This window comes from Ursus arctos, unplaced genomic scaffold (genome assembly GCF_023065955.2).
Source record: "Ursus arctos isolate Adak ecotype North America unplaced genomic scaffold, UrsArc2.0 scaffold_11, whole genome shotgun sequence".
Taxonomy (NCBI): domain Eukaryota; kingdom Metazoa; phylum Chordata; class Mammalia; order Carnivora; family Ursidae; genus Ursus; species Ursus arctos.
Genome location: NW_026622775.1, coordinates 5,098,954 through 5,117,187, shown reverse-complemented (window position 1 = coordinate 5,117,187; position 18,234 = coordinate 5,098,954). Strand labels below are relative to the sequence as shown.

Sequence of the window (18,234 nt, the reverse complement as noted above, 5' to 3'; positions counted from 1 at the left end):
CTTATGTTATTATTATGTACTACATGTATTTTCCCTTGGGTTACTGTTTTTTGACCTTATTCATTTTTAAATCATACTTCAAGAACCTTCCCTATTCTAATATTATATAAATATATACTCATGTTTTCCTCTAATGCTTTTAATACTTACACTGACATATATTCATTTCTTTGATCACTACAGAATGGTATTTTTTATCAATACCATTCAAATTAACATTAATTTTAGTATTACTTTTATTAATATTATAAATATCATTAAACACATATTACCTTATGTGACACTCACTGTCCCTTGAAGTAACGATATCATTATACCCCCTTTACAAATTAGGTTAATGCACAGAAGTTAAGTCCTTTAATACAGTCACATGCTTAGGAAGTAACAGGACTAAGATAAATCAAGTAACCTGGCTCAAATCCATGCTTTTAAACAATGATCTGCCGCCCATACTATACTAAAGTCTGGCTGGCTTTCTTCAGCCCAGCAAATGGTCCATCATCCCAAACAATGGAATTCCAGCCTTGGTTCCAACTAAGGAAAACTTTATCCCAGAATCTAATTTTCCTATGTTGTGGAGGGAAATCGTTATCTGTGCCATACCTCAAATGAACAGAAAACAAAAAAAATATATTTACAAGCTGTTTTAAGTTCACTGACACAAAGGAAGTGCCACTGTATTCCTTGTTATGATAATGTGTAAAAATATAAAACATAAAAATGTAAAAATACTTATTATAAAAGATATATGAATAGAGCTTATCTTTCCTTATTCTCTTTTCAATTTCTACTCAATAATGTAGTGGCATCTTAATTTTGATCACATAAATACAGATTCTATGGCAGAAAAAAGATAACTTACATAATCAAACTATAAGGAAAAAATAACATCCATACTTTTATAATTCCAAGAAGTATACAAAGAACCCAAACTCAGTAACACCATTTTACTGGGTGTATAATTTCCTTTTCTTACAGGATATTTTACATGGTTATAGTTCACCTGAAAGAATTTATTTACTTAAAAGGAAAAGAGTCATCATTAACGTGCCAAAAAAAATGTGAAATGTTCTCCCTCCCTCCCTTCCTTAAATATACAAAGATGGTCTGCTACTCTTGACTTCAGTCTCAGAAAACTCTACACTGGTTAAGACTTTATCAGTGAAGAGAGGAGCTAAGTCAGAGTTAGATAATATTCAAATATCTATCCATTTAATAAATAATGTGGCTCGTCCATGCTACATGATCTGAAAACAGGGAAATAATCATCAGTATGTCCAAGCTACTCAAATGTCATTCTTCTAAAACTTTAACAGGAATGTTGTATCTAGATGCTAAAATTTATCAGAAGTGAACTACCCACCAGAGGAAACCTTTTTACTTCTCAGTCCATCAAAGAAAGCACTTACTTTGGGGGAATGTGAAGGTGTGCACAGCTAATTATATGTTGGTGCTCATCATTCCTTATTCTATATCAAGATCTAAATGTTCTAAATGTATGAGAAGTATGTGAAAATAATTTGGTCAAAATGATAAATGAATCAAGACTCCTTTGGAAGAAAAATATTTCCTTTCAAATATTTTAAATCAATTTTCAAAAGCCTCTATTAAAAAAAATAAACATAAGGATCAGCTTAAAAGAAAAGAAAATGGCATCTAGGATAAGTAAAATATTTTTTAAAAATTTGTCTTACTGTGGCCTAACAAGAAACACATTTTCTTCAACTTTAAAATGTATTAGATAGGGGCGCCTGGGGGGCTCAGTTGTTAAGCATCTGTCTTTGGCTTAGGGCGTGATCCCAGCGTTCTGGGATCCAGTCCCGCATCAGGCTCCTCCACTAGAAGCCTGCTTCTTCCTCTCCCACTCCTGCTGCTTGTGTTCCCTCTCTCCCTCTATCAAATAAATAAATAAAATCTTAAAATAAAATAAAATAAATTAGATAACTCTTGTAACTTTATTAGGCTATAATACCAAAACTAATATTAAAGTTTTATTTCTTCTGCATACTCTAATACCAAGCCTGGCAAATATTACAAATACAGAAGTTATATAAACCTATGCTCTTTTATTTTTAACACAATCTGTAGAGTAAATTATGGGCATTTCATTAGTATTAGCAGTTTCATTTGCCTGTATTTCCTATAATTCTCTCAGTAACTGTGGTAGTTTTAAAACATGGTCCCCAAATTCTTTGATACTATGCTGATTAAAGGGTGAAATCTGGGGCGCCTGGGTGGCACAGCGGTTAAGCATCTGCCTTCGGCTCAGGGCGTGATCCCGGCGTTATGGGATCGAGTCCCACATCAGGCTCCTCTGCTGGGAGCCTGCTTCTTCCTCTCCCACTCCCCCTGCTTGTGTTCCCTCTCTCGCTGGCTGTCTGTATCCTGTCAAATAAATAAATAAAATCTTTAAAAAAAAAAAATAAATAAAGGGTGAAATCTGTCTACTTCTGTTGAATTTGAGCAGGCTTATAAGAGCTTCCACCAGTAAAGACTGACAGAAGCGAAGCTGCGTGACTTCCCTGTTGGTCACAGACAATTCAGTCTCTATGTTGTTTGATGGAACATTTGCATGTGGATCCCTGAACAGCTGGATATGTAGGAAGTCCAATTATTCCACAGCTGCTATGGTCTGGGGAAGTCAAACCACATGGAGCCGTCCCTTTAGGCACTCAGGTTTAAAGTTCGAGTTTTTGAGTCATTCTAGCCCGGGTGCCAGCCATGTGAATAAATGAGCCTTCCAGATCACTTCAAAGTTCAGCCATCAAAACACCTTTGAGTCTTCCAAGCTGAGGCCCTACACATCATAGAGCAGAGAAAAGCCATTTTGGACTCTGCTCTGTGCAAATTACTGATCAACAGAATCTGTGAGAATAAAATATTTGTTTTAACCATTAGTTTTGGAATAATCTGTCATGTAGCAATAGTAACTGAAAGCAACAACTAATTACTATTTTTAAGAGTTCAGAATCCAGGGATGCCTGGGTGGCTCAGTTGGTTAAGCGTCTGCCTTAGACTCAGGTCATGATCCCAGAGACGTGGGATCAAGTCCCACATCGGGCTCCTCGCTCAGCAGGGAGCCTGCTTCTCCCTCCGTCTGGCGCTCCCCATGCTTGTGTGCTCTCTCTGACAAATAAATAAATAAAATCTTAAAAAAAAAAAAAAAAGTTCAGAATCCAGATTCTAAAACTGAAAGACATCCATCTTTACCTAACATATTCTTAGCAGTCCAGACAACATAGTTTCAATAAGTCTTACAAAAGAAAATGTTATCTTCAAATAAGTTAAACATAATATGTGTGTGTGTGTATATATATATATATATATATATACACAGAACGCACTAAGTTGTCCTATTCTGTTAGAAAAATAGTTCCTTCCTAGAATATATTATTTGAGAGCTATAAAGCTTAAGTAAAATACAGAAAAAAAAACTGAATCAGGTACACCAGGAAAGAAAGAAAGATTAAAAACAACTAAGGGCTGAAAACTGGATCTATCACAAGAGGGAAAAACACCTGGCACTATATACATGTGCTAGAGACCTGCACTACCCAGTACAGAAGCCAGTAGTGACACGTGGCTGTTGCATCTAGAATACAGCTGATCTGAACTGAGAAGTGCTTTAAGTTTATACACACTGGATTTTAAAAAAACAATATGAAAAAAGTAAGATATCTCAGTAATTTTTTAATATTGAATACCTGTTAAAATGACAATGTTTTATATATTGTGATAACTGGATAAACTGAAATTGATTTCAGTTTTTTGCTATTTTAATTTGCTCTTTATATATTGTGATATATGATAAACTGAAATTGATTTTACTTCTTTTTGCTATTTAAAATTACATGTGCAGCTTAACATTAAATTACTACTGAATATAACTATAAGACAGAAAAAAACAAAGAGAAAGGAGAATATCAGTATGTATGGAATGCTTTCAACCTAGGCCTAAACATTTAAGCTGGACATTAGTAGAAACATTAATTATAGAAGTATTTTGAGGTACTACCAAATTTCATTAATGCTACTGATTTCTAAAGAAAACAAAAGTAACTGGCTTCCTGGGATAATTTAGATGCACATCTTTTTTTGGATTCAAAATGATTCTGCAGCATACAAGACTGCTGGTATTTTAATACTTCTAAAAAGTAGAGAGAGACAAAGGCTGTGGAGGAAAGGATAAACTAGTTATATATGTGGATGGTCAAATTTTTGAAAAATAACTCTAGAAGTATTTTTCTTATTACAAATTTTATATATAGTCATTGCAAAAAGAGGTACAGGAAATTATCAAATAAAAATCATCCATAATCTTATTACCTGCGATAACTGCTATCAATATTCTGATGCATAGCTACCCAATAATTTCTTTTTGGATTTATCTAATTAATTTAGTTAAACAAAAGTAGAATTATAATGTACATTTTTTAGTGATTTGTTTATGTAGCCTGACTTGAATATCTTTCCATCATGATTTTTAAATGTCTGAATAATATCCATTATATAGATTTACTGTATTTTAATCACTTTTCTATTAACGGCCATTTAGGTTGTTTTCCATTTTTTTTAAAAACATTAAACCACACGATGATAAATATATTTGTAGGTAAGTCTGTGTGTTCATTCAACTTACTTTTCTGAAAGTTATTTCCTGTCAGTTACAATTGTTGGGTCAAGTCCCTAGCTAGCAGCTTAACTGTACAGACAAAGGCGACACACTGAGATGCCCAGTAAAAAAAAAACAAAAAACAGGCAGAGACCAGAATCAAAGTGGTCCCAAAAGTTGAATTTAGCAGACAAAGGAGGCTTCAAAGCAGCTATTATAAACATATTCAAAACAAGAAAATATATTCAAAGAATTGAAAAAAATCATCAGTAAATGAACAGATGATATCAAAACAGAAATGAAAACTATTTTGAGAATCAAAATATTCAAAATAAAGCTGAAATAAACATGCTAGATGGTTTCAACAGTATGGCATAAGAAAGAATCAATGAACCTGAAAACTAATCAATAAAATGATTCAGTTTTGGGGTGCCTGGCTGGCTCAGTCGTAGAGCATGAGACTCTTGATCTTGGGGTTATGAGTTTAAGCCCCACATTGGGTGTAGAGCTGACTCAAAAATTAATAATAAATAAATACAATGACCCAATTAAAAAAAGCAGAGAAGACTGAAGGAAAAGAACCCTGAGCAACAACATGAAGCAGTCTAACATTTATGTGACTAAGAAGGGTAGTAGGTTGAACAGTGGCCTCCCAAAAGAGACATCCACATCCTAATCCCCAGAATGTGTAAAAATGATTTTATATGGAAAAGGATGAATATTATCTTTTATGACAGAAGACATGACTAAGTTAAGGATCTTGAGATTATGTGAGTGAGTCCTAAATGCGATCACATGTATCTTTATAAGATGCACATGAAGAGAAGACATACACACCAAAGAAAAGGCAATTGACAGGATAAAGCAGAGTGCTGCAGCCAAAATACAGGGAATGTCAACAGCCAACCAAAAGCTGGAAGAGACAAGGAAAAGATTCTCCCTTACAGAGAGAACGTGGCCCTGTCAAACACCTGAATTTCACACTTCTGGTCTCCAGAACCAGAAGAGAACACATTCTGTTGTTTTAGGCTACCCAGTTTGTGGTACTTGGTTATAGCCAACCCAGGAAACTCATACAGCAAGGATACAGAACAGCAATTCTCAAAAGTGTAGTACATAGAACCCTGATAATACTGGGGACTCCTGGAGGACCCACAGATAAAAACTACTTTCGTAATAGTATTAAAGTATCTGCCTTCTTTACTATGTTGACATTTGTACTAACGTCACAAAAGCGATGACGGGTAACATGCTGGTCCTGTGGCATAAACTGAAGCAATGACACCAAGCAACACTAGTAATTACCATATTCTTCACTACCAGGCACGCTCACAGTAAAAAAAATAAATAAAAAAAATTTTAAAAAGCCACTCCCCTATTCAACAATGTTCAGGGTTTACTAGCTATTTTAGTAAGGCAGTAAGGAGAAATAAACAGCATACAGATTGGAAAAGAAGAAATAAAATGATATTTACAGAATGACAGGATTTAAGAAAGGAAGAAAAAGAAAGAAGAAAAGTCTGGAACCAATAATAAGTGAGTTTATCAAAGTCACCAGATAAAAGGTCAGTACGTAAGAGTCAAATGCACTTCTCAAACTCAATAAAGAACAAATAGGATTTACAATTTTTTAAAAACAATACTATTTATAATATTACAAAAAAGTACTTAAAATATAAATCTAATGAAATATATGAAGGACCTATATGCTGAAAACTACAAAACACTGATGAAAGAAATCTAGGATTTCTTTAAATAAATGGAATGATATACCATATTTGTGGACTGAAAGACTTGGTATTAAGATATAAATTATCTCAGTTTTTACCTGTAAGTTTGATGTAATCCCGATACAAATACCAATAGCCTCTTTTATAGATATCAACAAGCTGATTCTAAAATTCCTATGGAAAGGCAAAGGTACTAAAATCTCAAACAAAAACAAAAACTCTGAAAAAGCACAGTTGGAGGACTCATATTACCCAATTCAAGGCTTGCATTATATACTATAATAATCAAGAAAGTGTGGTACCAGTGAAAGGACAGTCACGCAGAACATAATGAAAAAGTCTGGAAATAGAGCCACAAAAATACATCCAATACTGATTTTTGACAATGATGTCAAGTCAATTCATTGATCTGATAATCAATTGAATTGACAGTATTTTCAACAAATGCTGCTGCGATAGTCCATATTCAAAAAATGAACCTCACCACGTCTCAGGTCTTAAGCAAAATTTAAGACTAAGAAACTGTCACAGATCAGAGGAGACTAAGGACACATGACAACTAAATGCAACAGTATATCCTGGACTGTATCCACGAACAGAAAAAAAAATGGTGGAAATGGTATAGTTTAGCTAATGGTATTTCAGCAATGTTAATTTCCTAGTTTTGATAAGTGTACCATGGTTTTGTAAGATGTTAGTTAAGACACGAGAAGATGTAATACTTAAGAGGAAGCTGACTGAAGAACGATGCGTTTTCTGTACTACCTCTGCATCACTTCTGCAAATCCAAAATTATTACAAAATAAGTTTTTAAAACACTGATGGAAAAAAGTCCTGGCAATGACTTACTAAATTACATGACACAATTTTTTAAAAAGATTTTATTTATTCATTTGAGAGAGTGTGTGCATGCACAATTGAGGGAGAGGGAGGCAGACTCCTTGCAGAGCAGGAGAGGAGGGAGTCTGATGAGGCAGGGGCTCCATCCCAGGACCCCGAGATCACGACCTGAGCGGAAGGCAGACGCATAACTGACTGAGCCACCCAGGCGCCCCTATACATTATTTCTTAGACAAATGACTGCACCACGCATAACCAGAGTGATTTTCCTAAAAGGCAAATCTGGTTATGTTATTTCTTTGCTTAAAGCTAATGGTTTTTCTTCCAAATTCTTTAACATAATCTGTAAGACAATGCAAGCTACAATAATCCCTCCCCCACCTCAAATGTCCATGTCCTAATCACCAGAACATGTGGATATGATAGGTTACATGGCAAAAGGAGTTGAGGTTGCAGACTGTATTAGGATTGTTAATCAGCTGACCTTAAAATTGGAAGAAAAGCCTCGATTACCTAGGTGAGTTCAATGTAATCACAAGAGCCCTTCCAGTAGAAGAGGGAAGCAGAAGAGAGTCAGGGAGATGGGACTACAGAAGATCCTCAGAGATGAAGCCAGATGTTGCTGGCTTTGAAGACAGAAAGAGGGGAACATGAATCAAGGAATGCGAGCAGCCTCTAGAAGTGGGAAAAGGCAAAGAAACGGATACTCTCCCTCAGCCTCTGGGAGGGAGTTCAGCCCTACTGACACCTTGATTTCAGCCCTGTTAGACTTCTACAGATGATGAATTCATGTTATTATAAGCCACGAATCTGTGGTAAATTTGTTACAGCAGCAAAGAGAAAACGAACGCAAAGGCCCTTTGTGATCTGACCCCTGCTCACCTCTTCTGCTTTACTGCTCACCACTCTTTCTCACAGTGATTTTCAACAGGTGTATCTTAATATACGGCTCGACTACCAGTCATTCACATGGGTCTATCAAAGTTTGACCAGTATATAAAATGCAATTTTGCTAAACTAAAGGTGCCTATTGTTAGGTCAAAGAGTCGCAGAATGATGGCCTAGTAGGAAGGGAGCAAAGAGGCCACAGCACAACATCAGGAAAGAGTACACACTAGAGCTTTACCTCAAAGGGCCGTCAAAGGGGTTGGGTGAGCGCAGAGTACAGTTAAGTTGCCTTGTAAAGGCTTCTGAAGGGGATCAAATAAACACGTGATACCTTTCTGAAATTTGTTTTAAGATACAGATGTCTAAAGTTTAATTCCTTCAAGAATGCCACCAACTAAAATTTTAGCACTAAGGTAGCCATGACTATGAAAAGGCTGGGAACCACTGTTCCCACACACACTCTGACCATATTAAATTTTTCTTAGGCCATGTCTGTTCACCTCTGACCCTTCACACAGGCTCTTCCCTGTACCTGGAACCTTCAAAAATTCCCTCGTCCCCCTTCATCTGATCACCTCTCACTTGTTCTTCAGATCTCAGTTTAGCTCTTCTTCTAGAAAACATGTGCTAACCGTACAAGTGAATGCCTACTTAATGTTGCATCTACAGTATCTTGGACCACAAAGATAGCACTTTTCACACGGTACTCTAATTGGCTGCAAACTCTCTAAGTGAAAAACCAGTCTAGCTTGCTCTCTCAGCTCTATCATATTCCTAAAGCTCAGCATAGTGCCTGGCTCATGGAAACCATTCCTATATTTTTGGGGTGGGGGGAAGAAGCCTAGCAAATAATCATCAAATATTTCTGTATCAGGCATTTCCCTCATCATGATGTATCAACAAGGGCTACATGATTGGGGCGCCTGGGTGGCACAGCAGTTAAGCGTCTGCCTTCGGCTCAGGGCGTGATCCCAGTGTTCTGGGATCGAGCCCCACATCAGGCTCCTCCACTGGGAGCCTGCTTCTTCCTCTCCCACTCCCCCTGCTTGTGTTCCCTCTCTCGCTGGCTGTCTCTATCTCTGTCGAATAAATAAATAAAATCTTTAAAAAAAACAAAACAAAAACAAAAAACAAGGGCTACATGATAAGTAAAAAGCCAGAACACAAAACTTCAAGAGCTTTCACTACTTAAAGCAATTTATACTCTAGTACAAGAACAGATACATAGATCTGAATTTTTTCATGTGTCATTTTACACATTTTACTCTGTATTAATTCAAGTATAAGAACATCATTTGAAACAAAAGGAAATAACATTGTGTATTTCATTACCTCTAAGGCGTTTTGATGCTGCCCCTTGTTAAACTTACCAGGTATATTAGCTTCTGCTACTGTAACAAATTGCCACAAATTTAGTGGCTTAAAACAACACAAATTTACTATGCTACAATTCTGGAGGTCAGAAGCCCAAACTCAGTTCACTGAACTAAGTCAAAGTGTCATGGGCAGAGATGACTCCTTCTGAGGCTCCAAAAGAGAACATTTCCTTGCTTTTTTCAGCTTCTAGTGGCTACCTGCATTCTTCGGCTTATGGCCCCTTCATCCATCTTCAAAGCACATTACTCCTACCCCTGCTTCTGTGGTCACATTACTTTCTCTGCTGGCTGACTCCTCCTGATTCCCACTTAACAGGTCTGGTGATTATATCAGGCCCACCCAGATCCAGGATAATATTCCTAATTCTTTTTTTTTTAATTTAATTTATTTTATTTTTTAAAAAAGATTTTATTTATTCATTTGTCAGAGAGAGAGCGCGCGCACAAGCAGGGGGAGCAGCAGGCAGAGGGAGAAGCAGGCTCCCCGCTGAGAAAGGAGCCCAATGAGGGACTCGATCCAGGACCCTGGGATCATGACCCAAGCTGAAGGCAGACGCTTAACCAACTAATCCACAAGCCACCCAGGCGTACCAATAGCCCCAATTCTTAATCGTAGCTGCAAAGGTTTCATAGATCAGGACGGAAACATATCAGAGGGCCATTACTCAGCTCACCACATAGCTGTCAATGGCAGGTTTTCACACAGCTATACCATAACTTCTATAGTTTCAGTAAAGCCAATTTTAAAATTTCACCAATTCTAAGACGCCCCCAAATTCAGAGATAAAAATGTGAAAAAAAGTGTCTTAGAATCAATGAAGTAATATAATTACTGCATCCACCAAATGGCTTAACTCAGTAACTCACAAAAAGAGCATTGACAAATCACTGAAAAACAGGAAAACTCAGGTTATATATAATCTCTGAAAAGTTTCTACATTCTTAGCCTCAAGTGAGGTATGTCTGTGTAAAAAAGGAAACTGATTATTCTAACACATTATCTACTCACTGGTACCAATCTGACTTGAGAAGTAAACAAAAGATTTTTAATAAATATACCTTTTAATGGAGGTGCTTATCTACCCAAAGGATCTATCTGCCTCAGGGACATAATCTCCTTCCAGAGACTAGATTCCCACCAAAGGAAAATTTATTCTATTCTTGCTGTAAGCAAGCCAGACACGAAAATTCATATTTACAAGGTAAATATTTTATGGCATGTCTAGTCCCTATACATTTATTAAAAAAGTTAATCATAAGCTCTCTTTAAATAAACGAGTTTCTTCATCCTCTCCTTTGTCAGAGAAGTAACATTTTTAATATCAAGAATATTTGTTTCATTAGTCTTTTTCTGAATCACATTTCAATTTAAAGGTTTTTTTTGTTTCATTATCTTTAAAAGAACATCAAGGTCAGCAAGTGCAAGCTCCTCTATCCTACAGAGACACATTCATACAAACTTAGAGAGGCAGAATCAGATATAAGAACGTAATTTATTCATCACTAAACTACCAAGAAATAGGTCAATATTCAGCCACTAATGCATTTTAACAATCACTCTTGTTAAAATATTTCTGAACCATGGGGCGCCTGAGTGGCTCAGTCGTTAAGCGTCTGCCTTCAGCTCAGGGCATGATCCCAGAGTTCTGGGTTCGAGACCCATATCAGTCTCCTTTGCTGGGAGCCTGCTTCTTCCTCTCCCACTCCCCCTGCTTGTGTTTCCTCTCTCTCTGGCTGTCTCTCTCTCTCTGTCAAATAAATAAATAAAATCGTAAAAAAAAAAAAAAAAAAAATCCTGAACCAGCTGGTAAATAGCACACAGCCCTGACCTGCTTCCCTGTTAAACCCCACAATGCTGGTCCCTTGCCCAGACCTCCAAGACGTCCTCATGATCCAGCAACTAAAAGACTAATAATGCCTGGCACATTATGGGCTTACAACTCTCTTGTCAAGGCTGGTATCCATTCAGTCATCAGTATACACAGGACTGATTACTGAATATTTTGGATATAGGACCTCTGACAATGTTGCTAATATATAAATTTTTTACAAGCATAAAAAATATATGACCACCACACCCCCTAAAGAAATCTGCAATTAGAAGTCCTAGTGATTTTAGGGGTGCCTGGGTGGCACAGTGGTTAAGCGCCTGCCTTCGGCTCAGGGCGTGATCCCAGCGTTCTGGGATCGAGCCCCACATCAGGCTCCTCCACTATGAGCCTGCTTCTTCCTCTCCCACTCCCCCTGCTTGTGTTCCCTCTCTCGCTGGCTATCTTTGTTAAATAAATAAATAAAATCTTAAAAAAAAAAAAAAAAGAAGTCCTAGTGATTTTAAAAATGAGGAATTCCTAGGGCGCTTGGGTGCCTCAGTAGGTTGAGCATCCAACTCTTGATTTCGGCTCAGGTCATGATCTCAGGGTCCTGGGATTGAGCCCCACACCAGGCTCTGTGCTCAGCGGGGAGTCTTTCTCTCCCTCTGCCCCCCCCCCCCCCCCGCCTCACTTGCATGCGTTCTCTACAATTAACAAATCTTTAAGAAAGATGAGGAATTCCAATTACATCTGGATACCCTGGATTATTCTTTTCTAATGGAAGACTAATAGTTACAAAAGTAAACTGTCTGAGCCATGGCTGGCAGACAGAGCCTACAGACAGACACAGCCTATCTGACCACTTGGATGAAATCTCACTGCATTAAGTCCATCAGTTTGCCCCTTTGGCTGCCATAATAATGAGTGTTAAGAGTAAAGGGACCAAAAGAAAACCGATACCGGTTGAGAACCTACTACACACGAGATACTTTGCTTTTCTCTACACAATCTTACATAATTTTTATAACAATCCAGTGAAGTATCACTATCATCATTTTACAGACAAATGGGGACATGCAAGGTCACTAATTTATACAGATTCAAATAACTGGTAAGTAGTGAAGAAGCCAGGCATTGCAGGTTCCAAAGCTCATTTCACAATACCTGTTTCTCAGAAATACTAGGAAAAACAAGCAAGTTAAGACTTGGCCATTGGCTTAGGCAAGGCATTTTACTACTCCCTCTCGCCTCCCTACTTCATCCTGCTTTTCCTTGGTTCCTATAACAAGCAGCTTCCAGCAGAGAATTTTAGAAAACTTGAAACAAATTAAATCCACCTTCCCACAAGCCAGCTAGCTGAGGTAGTTGGGCCATTAGAGGGAATCTTCCAAGAGTAGATCTGTTGGAGAGAGGAAGGGCTGGGCAGTGGAAGAAAACAATAAAAGACGGAAACAGTGATCGAGCCTTAAATACAGGAAAGGATAAGGAGAGCTGGCCATACACAGATCCTTTCAGGGGCCAGTCTTCAAAAACAATAGTGAATACGAAGCCAAGTTCACTTACTCAGCTGAGTGCCTAACTGCCTGCTGCCACTGGGAATATGATGAGGAAACTCATACAGTCACTGCCATCTGAAGATTTACATCCTGGTGTTCTGAAGGAGATGGAGTGTAGGGGACTCTCATTTGCTAAGTATCTCATTTTGCTAAGCACCAGGTACTTTAAAAATAGTAACTCATTTAATATAATTCTCTCAACAACTCTAGAAGGAAGGTATTATTATTCCCTTAAGCTCCGAGATGTTAAGTAATTACCTCTACAAAACCTGGAGCTGTATCAAAGCCGACAACCACTTCACTAGCCCACACCTTCTGACAATTCTGAATATAACATGATCTGCTCTCACATGCAGGGCTGACTGTGAAGATGCTCTCATTTCTAGGAAAGTCCATTGAAGACTGGCTCAAAAATGTGTCCTATTTCAACATCTTTAAGCATCTAATACTTCAGGGTTTATAGATAATTAGAAAAATGAAGTTAGGTGAAATACTATAATCAGTGGCAATGAACGGCGTTTACAAAAATTATTACAGATATAATCTCAGAAACCTGGGGGGGAGGGAGTGGAGTGGGAGTTAAGACACCGCAAATAACTAATGCAATACATGCAGCATTGAAAAATAAAATTTAAACCCAGATAAAAGACACTTATTTATATAAGGAATAACTTTTAAGATTTTCAAGATATTAATCAGCTTAGAAGGAAATGATGTATCCAGATGGTTACATTACACCATGGCAGTATCTTCACCAGAGGACCTGACGCTTCTGCTCAGCTAGAAAGGAAGACTAGAAACCTGAGACACTGATTCTGCTCTGATCAAAAGGAACTTACTTCAGACACACTAGGGAGGTTTTTATCCTTTTAAATTTTGCATGTGCTCTCAAAGCTGAAGGGTTTCCTATAACTGACCAGATAGTACTGCTGAGTGAATGGTATGTTTATATCTTCATAATGGATCCCAATAATTTCCATTACTAACTAACTCATCTTTCTCACATTACTGGCAACTGAAATGATAAACTGCCAGTAGTATCACTCCTGGAAACGGCATATGGAAGGAAGAAAATACATTTTCATTTGAAAATGAGAACCATTCGCTTCCTAAAAGTAGAATTAAGCAGTAGTGGTTTACTGTTAAATCTGAGTGCCCTCCCCCCCAAAAAAAACCTTTTAAAATATCTTTCAATTTAAGTCAACTGGGAGAAACTTTGGAATTATACCATCATATTACCAGGATATTATTTCACCCAGTCTTCCCTTCTTTGAGGACTGGGCTTTGGAGAGACTCTCAAAAGGCAGAGTAGAAGCTGGAAAATATCCAACTAACACTTCAGATGGAAATACAAATAATTCTAAAAGCTGCCAGTGAAAAACTGAAGTATAGAAACACAAGTACACAAAAGGAAGTTCAAGAGAAGTATGTCACAGACTCAAAGAAGTCAAACTGTATCTTCAAATGACTGGGGAAAAGCATGTGAGCAGTTAAACCTAGAAAACAAAGTGATAATGAAGTCTCAGTTTTCTGCCTATTCCCTACCCTTTGCAAAAATATATCAAAGTCTTTAAAAAGACCTTCTACAGTCTCCTAATAGAGATCTGGGCTTGGAATTAGGAAGACTGAATTGGGACTTGATGTAACAAATGTTTAATGAATACCTGAATATACAGCAGTGACAAGAGAGACAAAACTGCTACCCTCACAAAGGTTACACAGGAATTGGTGAAAATCATACACCTAACCTTTCCGAATCTTGATTTCATCTATAAAATTGGAGAAGTGGACCAGGTGTTTTTCAGACTGCACTCCCAAAATACCTGAACCTCTACCTCTATTTTAACCATTAACAGCTTTGCTTTTTTTCTGATTTCTCCATCAGTGCTCTATCCACTACTTCCTTTGGAAAAATAAATGTTTTTTAAAATGTTGGATAACTACTAAAATAAGCAACCTCTAGATACCATTCCAGTTTAACAATTCGGTCTGCTGTAATGTTTCATACGCACACTTCTGACCTGTTTCTTTTCACCATGTCTGGAATTCCATAGAGACATATTAAAAGGCAAACTATTTCATGCAGGGCTAAAGAATAAACCAAAACCCCAAAGGACTGCTTAATCTTTATCTATAAATGCCAACACAATGTAGCAAAAATTTTTTCTAAGACTAGCAAAAAAACAAAAACAGATTTGATCTCGTTACTTCTCTACTTAAGCTACTTCCTTCCACAAAAACAACAAAAAAATTGGCCCTAGTTCTTTATCTTTTTTTAATTGAGGCATAATTGACATAAGCTCTATTACTTTCCAGTATGCAACATAATGATTCAATATTTGTATAAATTACAAAATGATCACTAGAATAAGTCTAGTTAACGTCTGTCACCATACATTAATTACAGATTTTTTTCCTTGTGATGAGAACTGGTAAAATTTACTCTCTTGGCCAAGTTCTTTATATTAATTTCCAAATTCCCAGCAATGACATTTAAAGCCTTTCTGCAACCTGACCCCTTTTTAAGCATTCCTTTCAGATTCAATGCCTTGGGTTCTCCCTATTACCCAGCACACTTCTTTGCCTCTTGACAGCTTAGTTTCTAAACATACCATGCACTTTCACAATTTGAGACTTTTGTTCACGCTGTAACCTCTGCCTCAAGACAGTCTTGCCCTCCTATCCCTACCCACCAAATCCCTCAAGGTCAGAATCAACCCGAATGTCAACAAAATGAAAGTGAATTTAGCGGAAAGGCAGGGATTCTGCTTTCTACTAGGCTAATCTTAGGTACCCAACTGGTAAACATGCAACAAATGCTGAAATGAATTATGTTAAAGTAATGATTACAAACAGTAGAAACAAAGCATCATCACCTATATTTAGCTTCTAAAGTTCTTACAGATTTAATATCCTCATTACAATTGATATCCTGGCATTTCTTGAGCCTTCACAAAATTTGTAAGGCTAAGAGACCTTTTGGCTCTTTAAAAATCATTCACTAACAAAATAATGCATACCCAGAAAGTCAAGAAAAGACAAACCTTGGATCACTGTTAAACATGGGTTTACAATATTCCAAAAGACTTGGAATCTCTTCTTAAATACACATGTGCTAGTTTCTTCACACACAAAACGGTTTAAAAACAAAACAAAAACAACAATTTGTATCAAATTTACAAGGACAAAAACTGCTCAGAAATATCTTTATGTATGTTCAGGACAGGAACACAAAACCTACAACACTGTTCACATTCAAACCCACGCTACTAAACAATGACCACCGGAAGTAAAACATGTAGTATTGACAAGTACTGCTGATCCAAAGGATATTAAGCCTAAAACATCACTTTCATGAAAAAAATCGAACCTCTGATTCTCAGGATAAACGGTATTCATGTTTCAGCATCAGCTGAAAAACTACATAGCGGCTGAACTGATTTGATTTAATACAGCCCAATGAATTTTCATGAACCAACTGGATTAAACAAGTCGGTCCAACAACTGTCTGAAAGTACTAGTGTAGTTTTGTTCTCTTACAAAAACAGGGCATTTTTCTAAAGTATTTCATTACTTTCGAGCATTCTCATCTAAAATACCATCGAGTTTATAACGTGAGTTCCCCCTTCCGCGGCCCCATCCACAAACACTCAGATCCCAAAGATTAGGTAATAAATACCCTAGAAATAATCATTTTTCACTTGAACTCCTGCATACTAAAAGCCTACGACCTTAGCATGAAAGCGGCTTTCAAGTTGCACTGGCTGCTGTCTGTACGGAGGCCTTTCTTCCCTCAAAGCGGGGCCAACTCTGGCACGCTGTTGTATTTCCGAAAGTGAAGCCGGGGAAAAAAGCCACGCAGATCTAAAGGTATTCGTTTAAATCCGTTCGACACCTGCTCCCTTTCCAACACCACCAGCGAACTCCAAACGCTAGAGCAGCAGCCGCAGCAGCAAGGACAGATCTTGCGGCCGAACTGGGTCAGGGTTACGGTTACGCTTGTGTTGCATATTTATACCCTTTTGTCTACAAACTTGAGCGCTAACTTAAGTTCCCTTCAAGGCAACGTGCTCGCTGGGCCGCAGAAATCAGAGCAATTTCCCGAGACGGGAAGGGCACACTCCGAGCAGCTCGATGGCTACACCAGGCTTCCCCACACCACGCACTCCGCGGCCTCGGCTTTCCGCCGGCGAAAGGGTCGCTCGGGGCAACTCGCCCGCGCTCAGGTTGGGTATGAGGGTTTTTAAAGAGGACCGCGTCCCCTCCTTTTCCACCTCCCCCACTAACCCCGGGCGCTTTCGGGCCTAGGGTCACATTACGTAAACAGCCCCGGCCCCAGCTTTCCCAGGTCGGCCCCCGCCCCCGCGCCGGGGCGCCCCTCCTCCCCCCCCCCCGCGCCCCGCACCCCGCGCCCCTCGCCCCGCCACAGTCTGCCCCCAGCGCGGCCTCCGCCCGGCGCCCCCACCCGGACAGACCCCTTCCCCCCCGCCCCAACGCCCCTCCCGGCCCGGCCCGGTTTGTCCTGAGCGGCCGCGCAGGCTGCCCCGCCAGCGCTAGGCCCCGCGCTCCGCCGGGGCCGCCCGCCTCACCGTTCTGCTGGTGCGGCGCCGGGCCCGGGCCTGCGGGCGCGGCGGCTCCTGAGGCGGCGGCTCCGCCAAGCTTGGGCGGGATCCGGGCGCTGGCGGCCGGATGAGGGGACTCGGCGGGGGCCGACATGACGGCGCTGCTGGCGGCGGCGGCTCCGCTTCGGGGAGGTGGGCGGAGGGAAGGGAAGGCGGGGCCGGAGAGGCGAAAGGAAGAGGAAGGAACGCGCCCGGCGTCACCGAGGGAGTCGCCCGGGACCGCGGGTGCCGGCGCTGCACCGCGGAGCCTCGCTCGGCCGCCGTGGGGGCCGCGACCCTGCTCCCTGGCCCGCCCAGCCCGACCGTGCTGCGCGCCCCAAACCCTGAGCGCGGGGCTCCTCGGGTCAGTCCCCGCACCGCGGGCCTTAGGCCGCCGCCGCAACGCCCCCTGCAGGCCGAAGCCCGGCGCTTTCAGGCCCGAGGCGGGGCCCGGGACCGCGGCCTCACCGCCAACCTGGCGGCGACGGCTCCGGCCCAGGCGTAGCCACGGTCGCTTTGAGGCGGGAGGGATGGACCCCGGTAGAAGAAGGAAACCTGGGCCCGCTCCCACCGGTGCGGAGGCTGGGCGCGCGGCGAGCCTGGCCCGGCGGTGCTGGAAAGGGGAATCCGAGAGCCACGGGGTGACATCCGGAGCCGGGGGCCACGCTGCTCCGGACTGACCCCACCCACCCTTCCTCCCTTCCTCGGAGAGAGAACCCCGGGTTTGGTTTTTAATCTTGAATTTTTCCCCCTTGATGTTAATTCTAAAGGCAATATGGCATTCAGGGTCCCTGAATTCCCAGGGAATTCCAATCCTTGG

At 40.1% G+C, this 18,234-nt stretch overlaps 1 protein-coding gene across 7 annotated transcripts in view; it reads right to left on the bottom strand.

The window, feature by feature from the left end:
• Positions 1–17,756, bottom strand: part of SEC24B (SEC24 homolog B, COPII coat complex component) — an 84,748-nt gene extending 66,992 nt beyond the window's left edge. For 2 of the 7 annotated variants that reach the window (XM_057310001.1, XM_026499170.4), the window contains exon 1: positions 17,403–17,666. In XM_057310001.1, coding sequence (XP_057165984.1) covers positions 17,403–17,529 — 127 coding nt within the window. In that variant the 5' untranslated portion in view covers positions 17,530–17,666. Of the gene's footprint in view, positions 1–16,544; positions 17,086–17,402 lie in introns of those variants that run through there. The other 5 variants (XM_026499171.4, XM_057310002.1, XM_026499169.4 and 2 more) reach the window with 5 other exon arrangements.
• Positions 17,757–18,234: the final 478 nt, after the last annotated feature.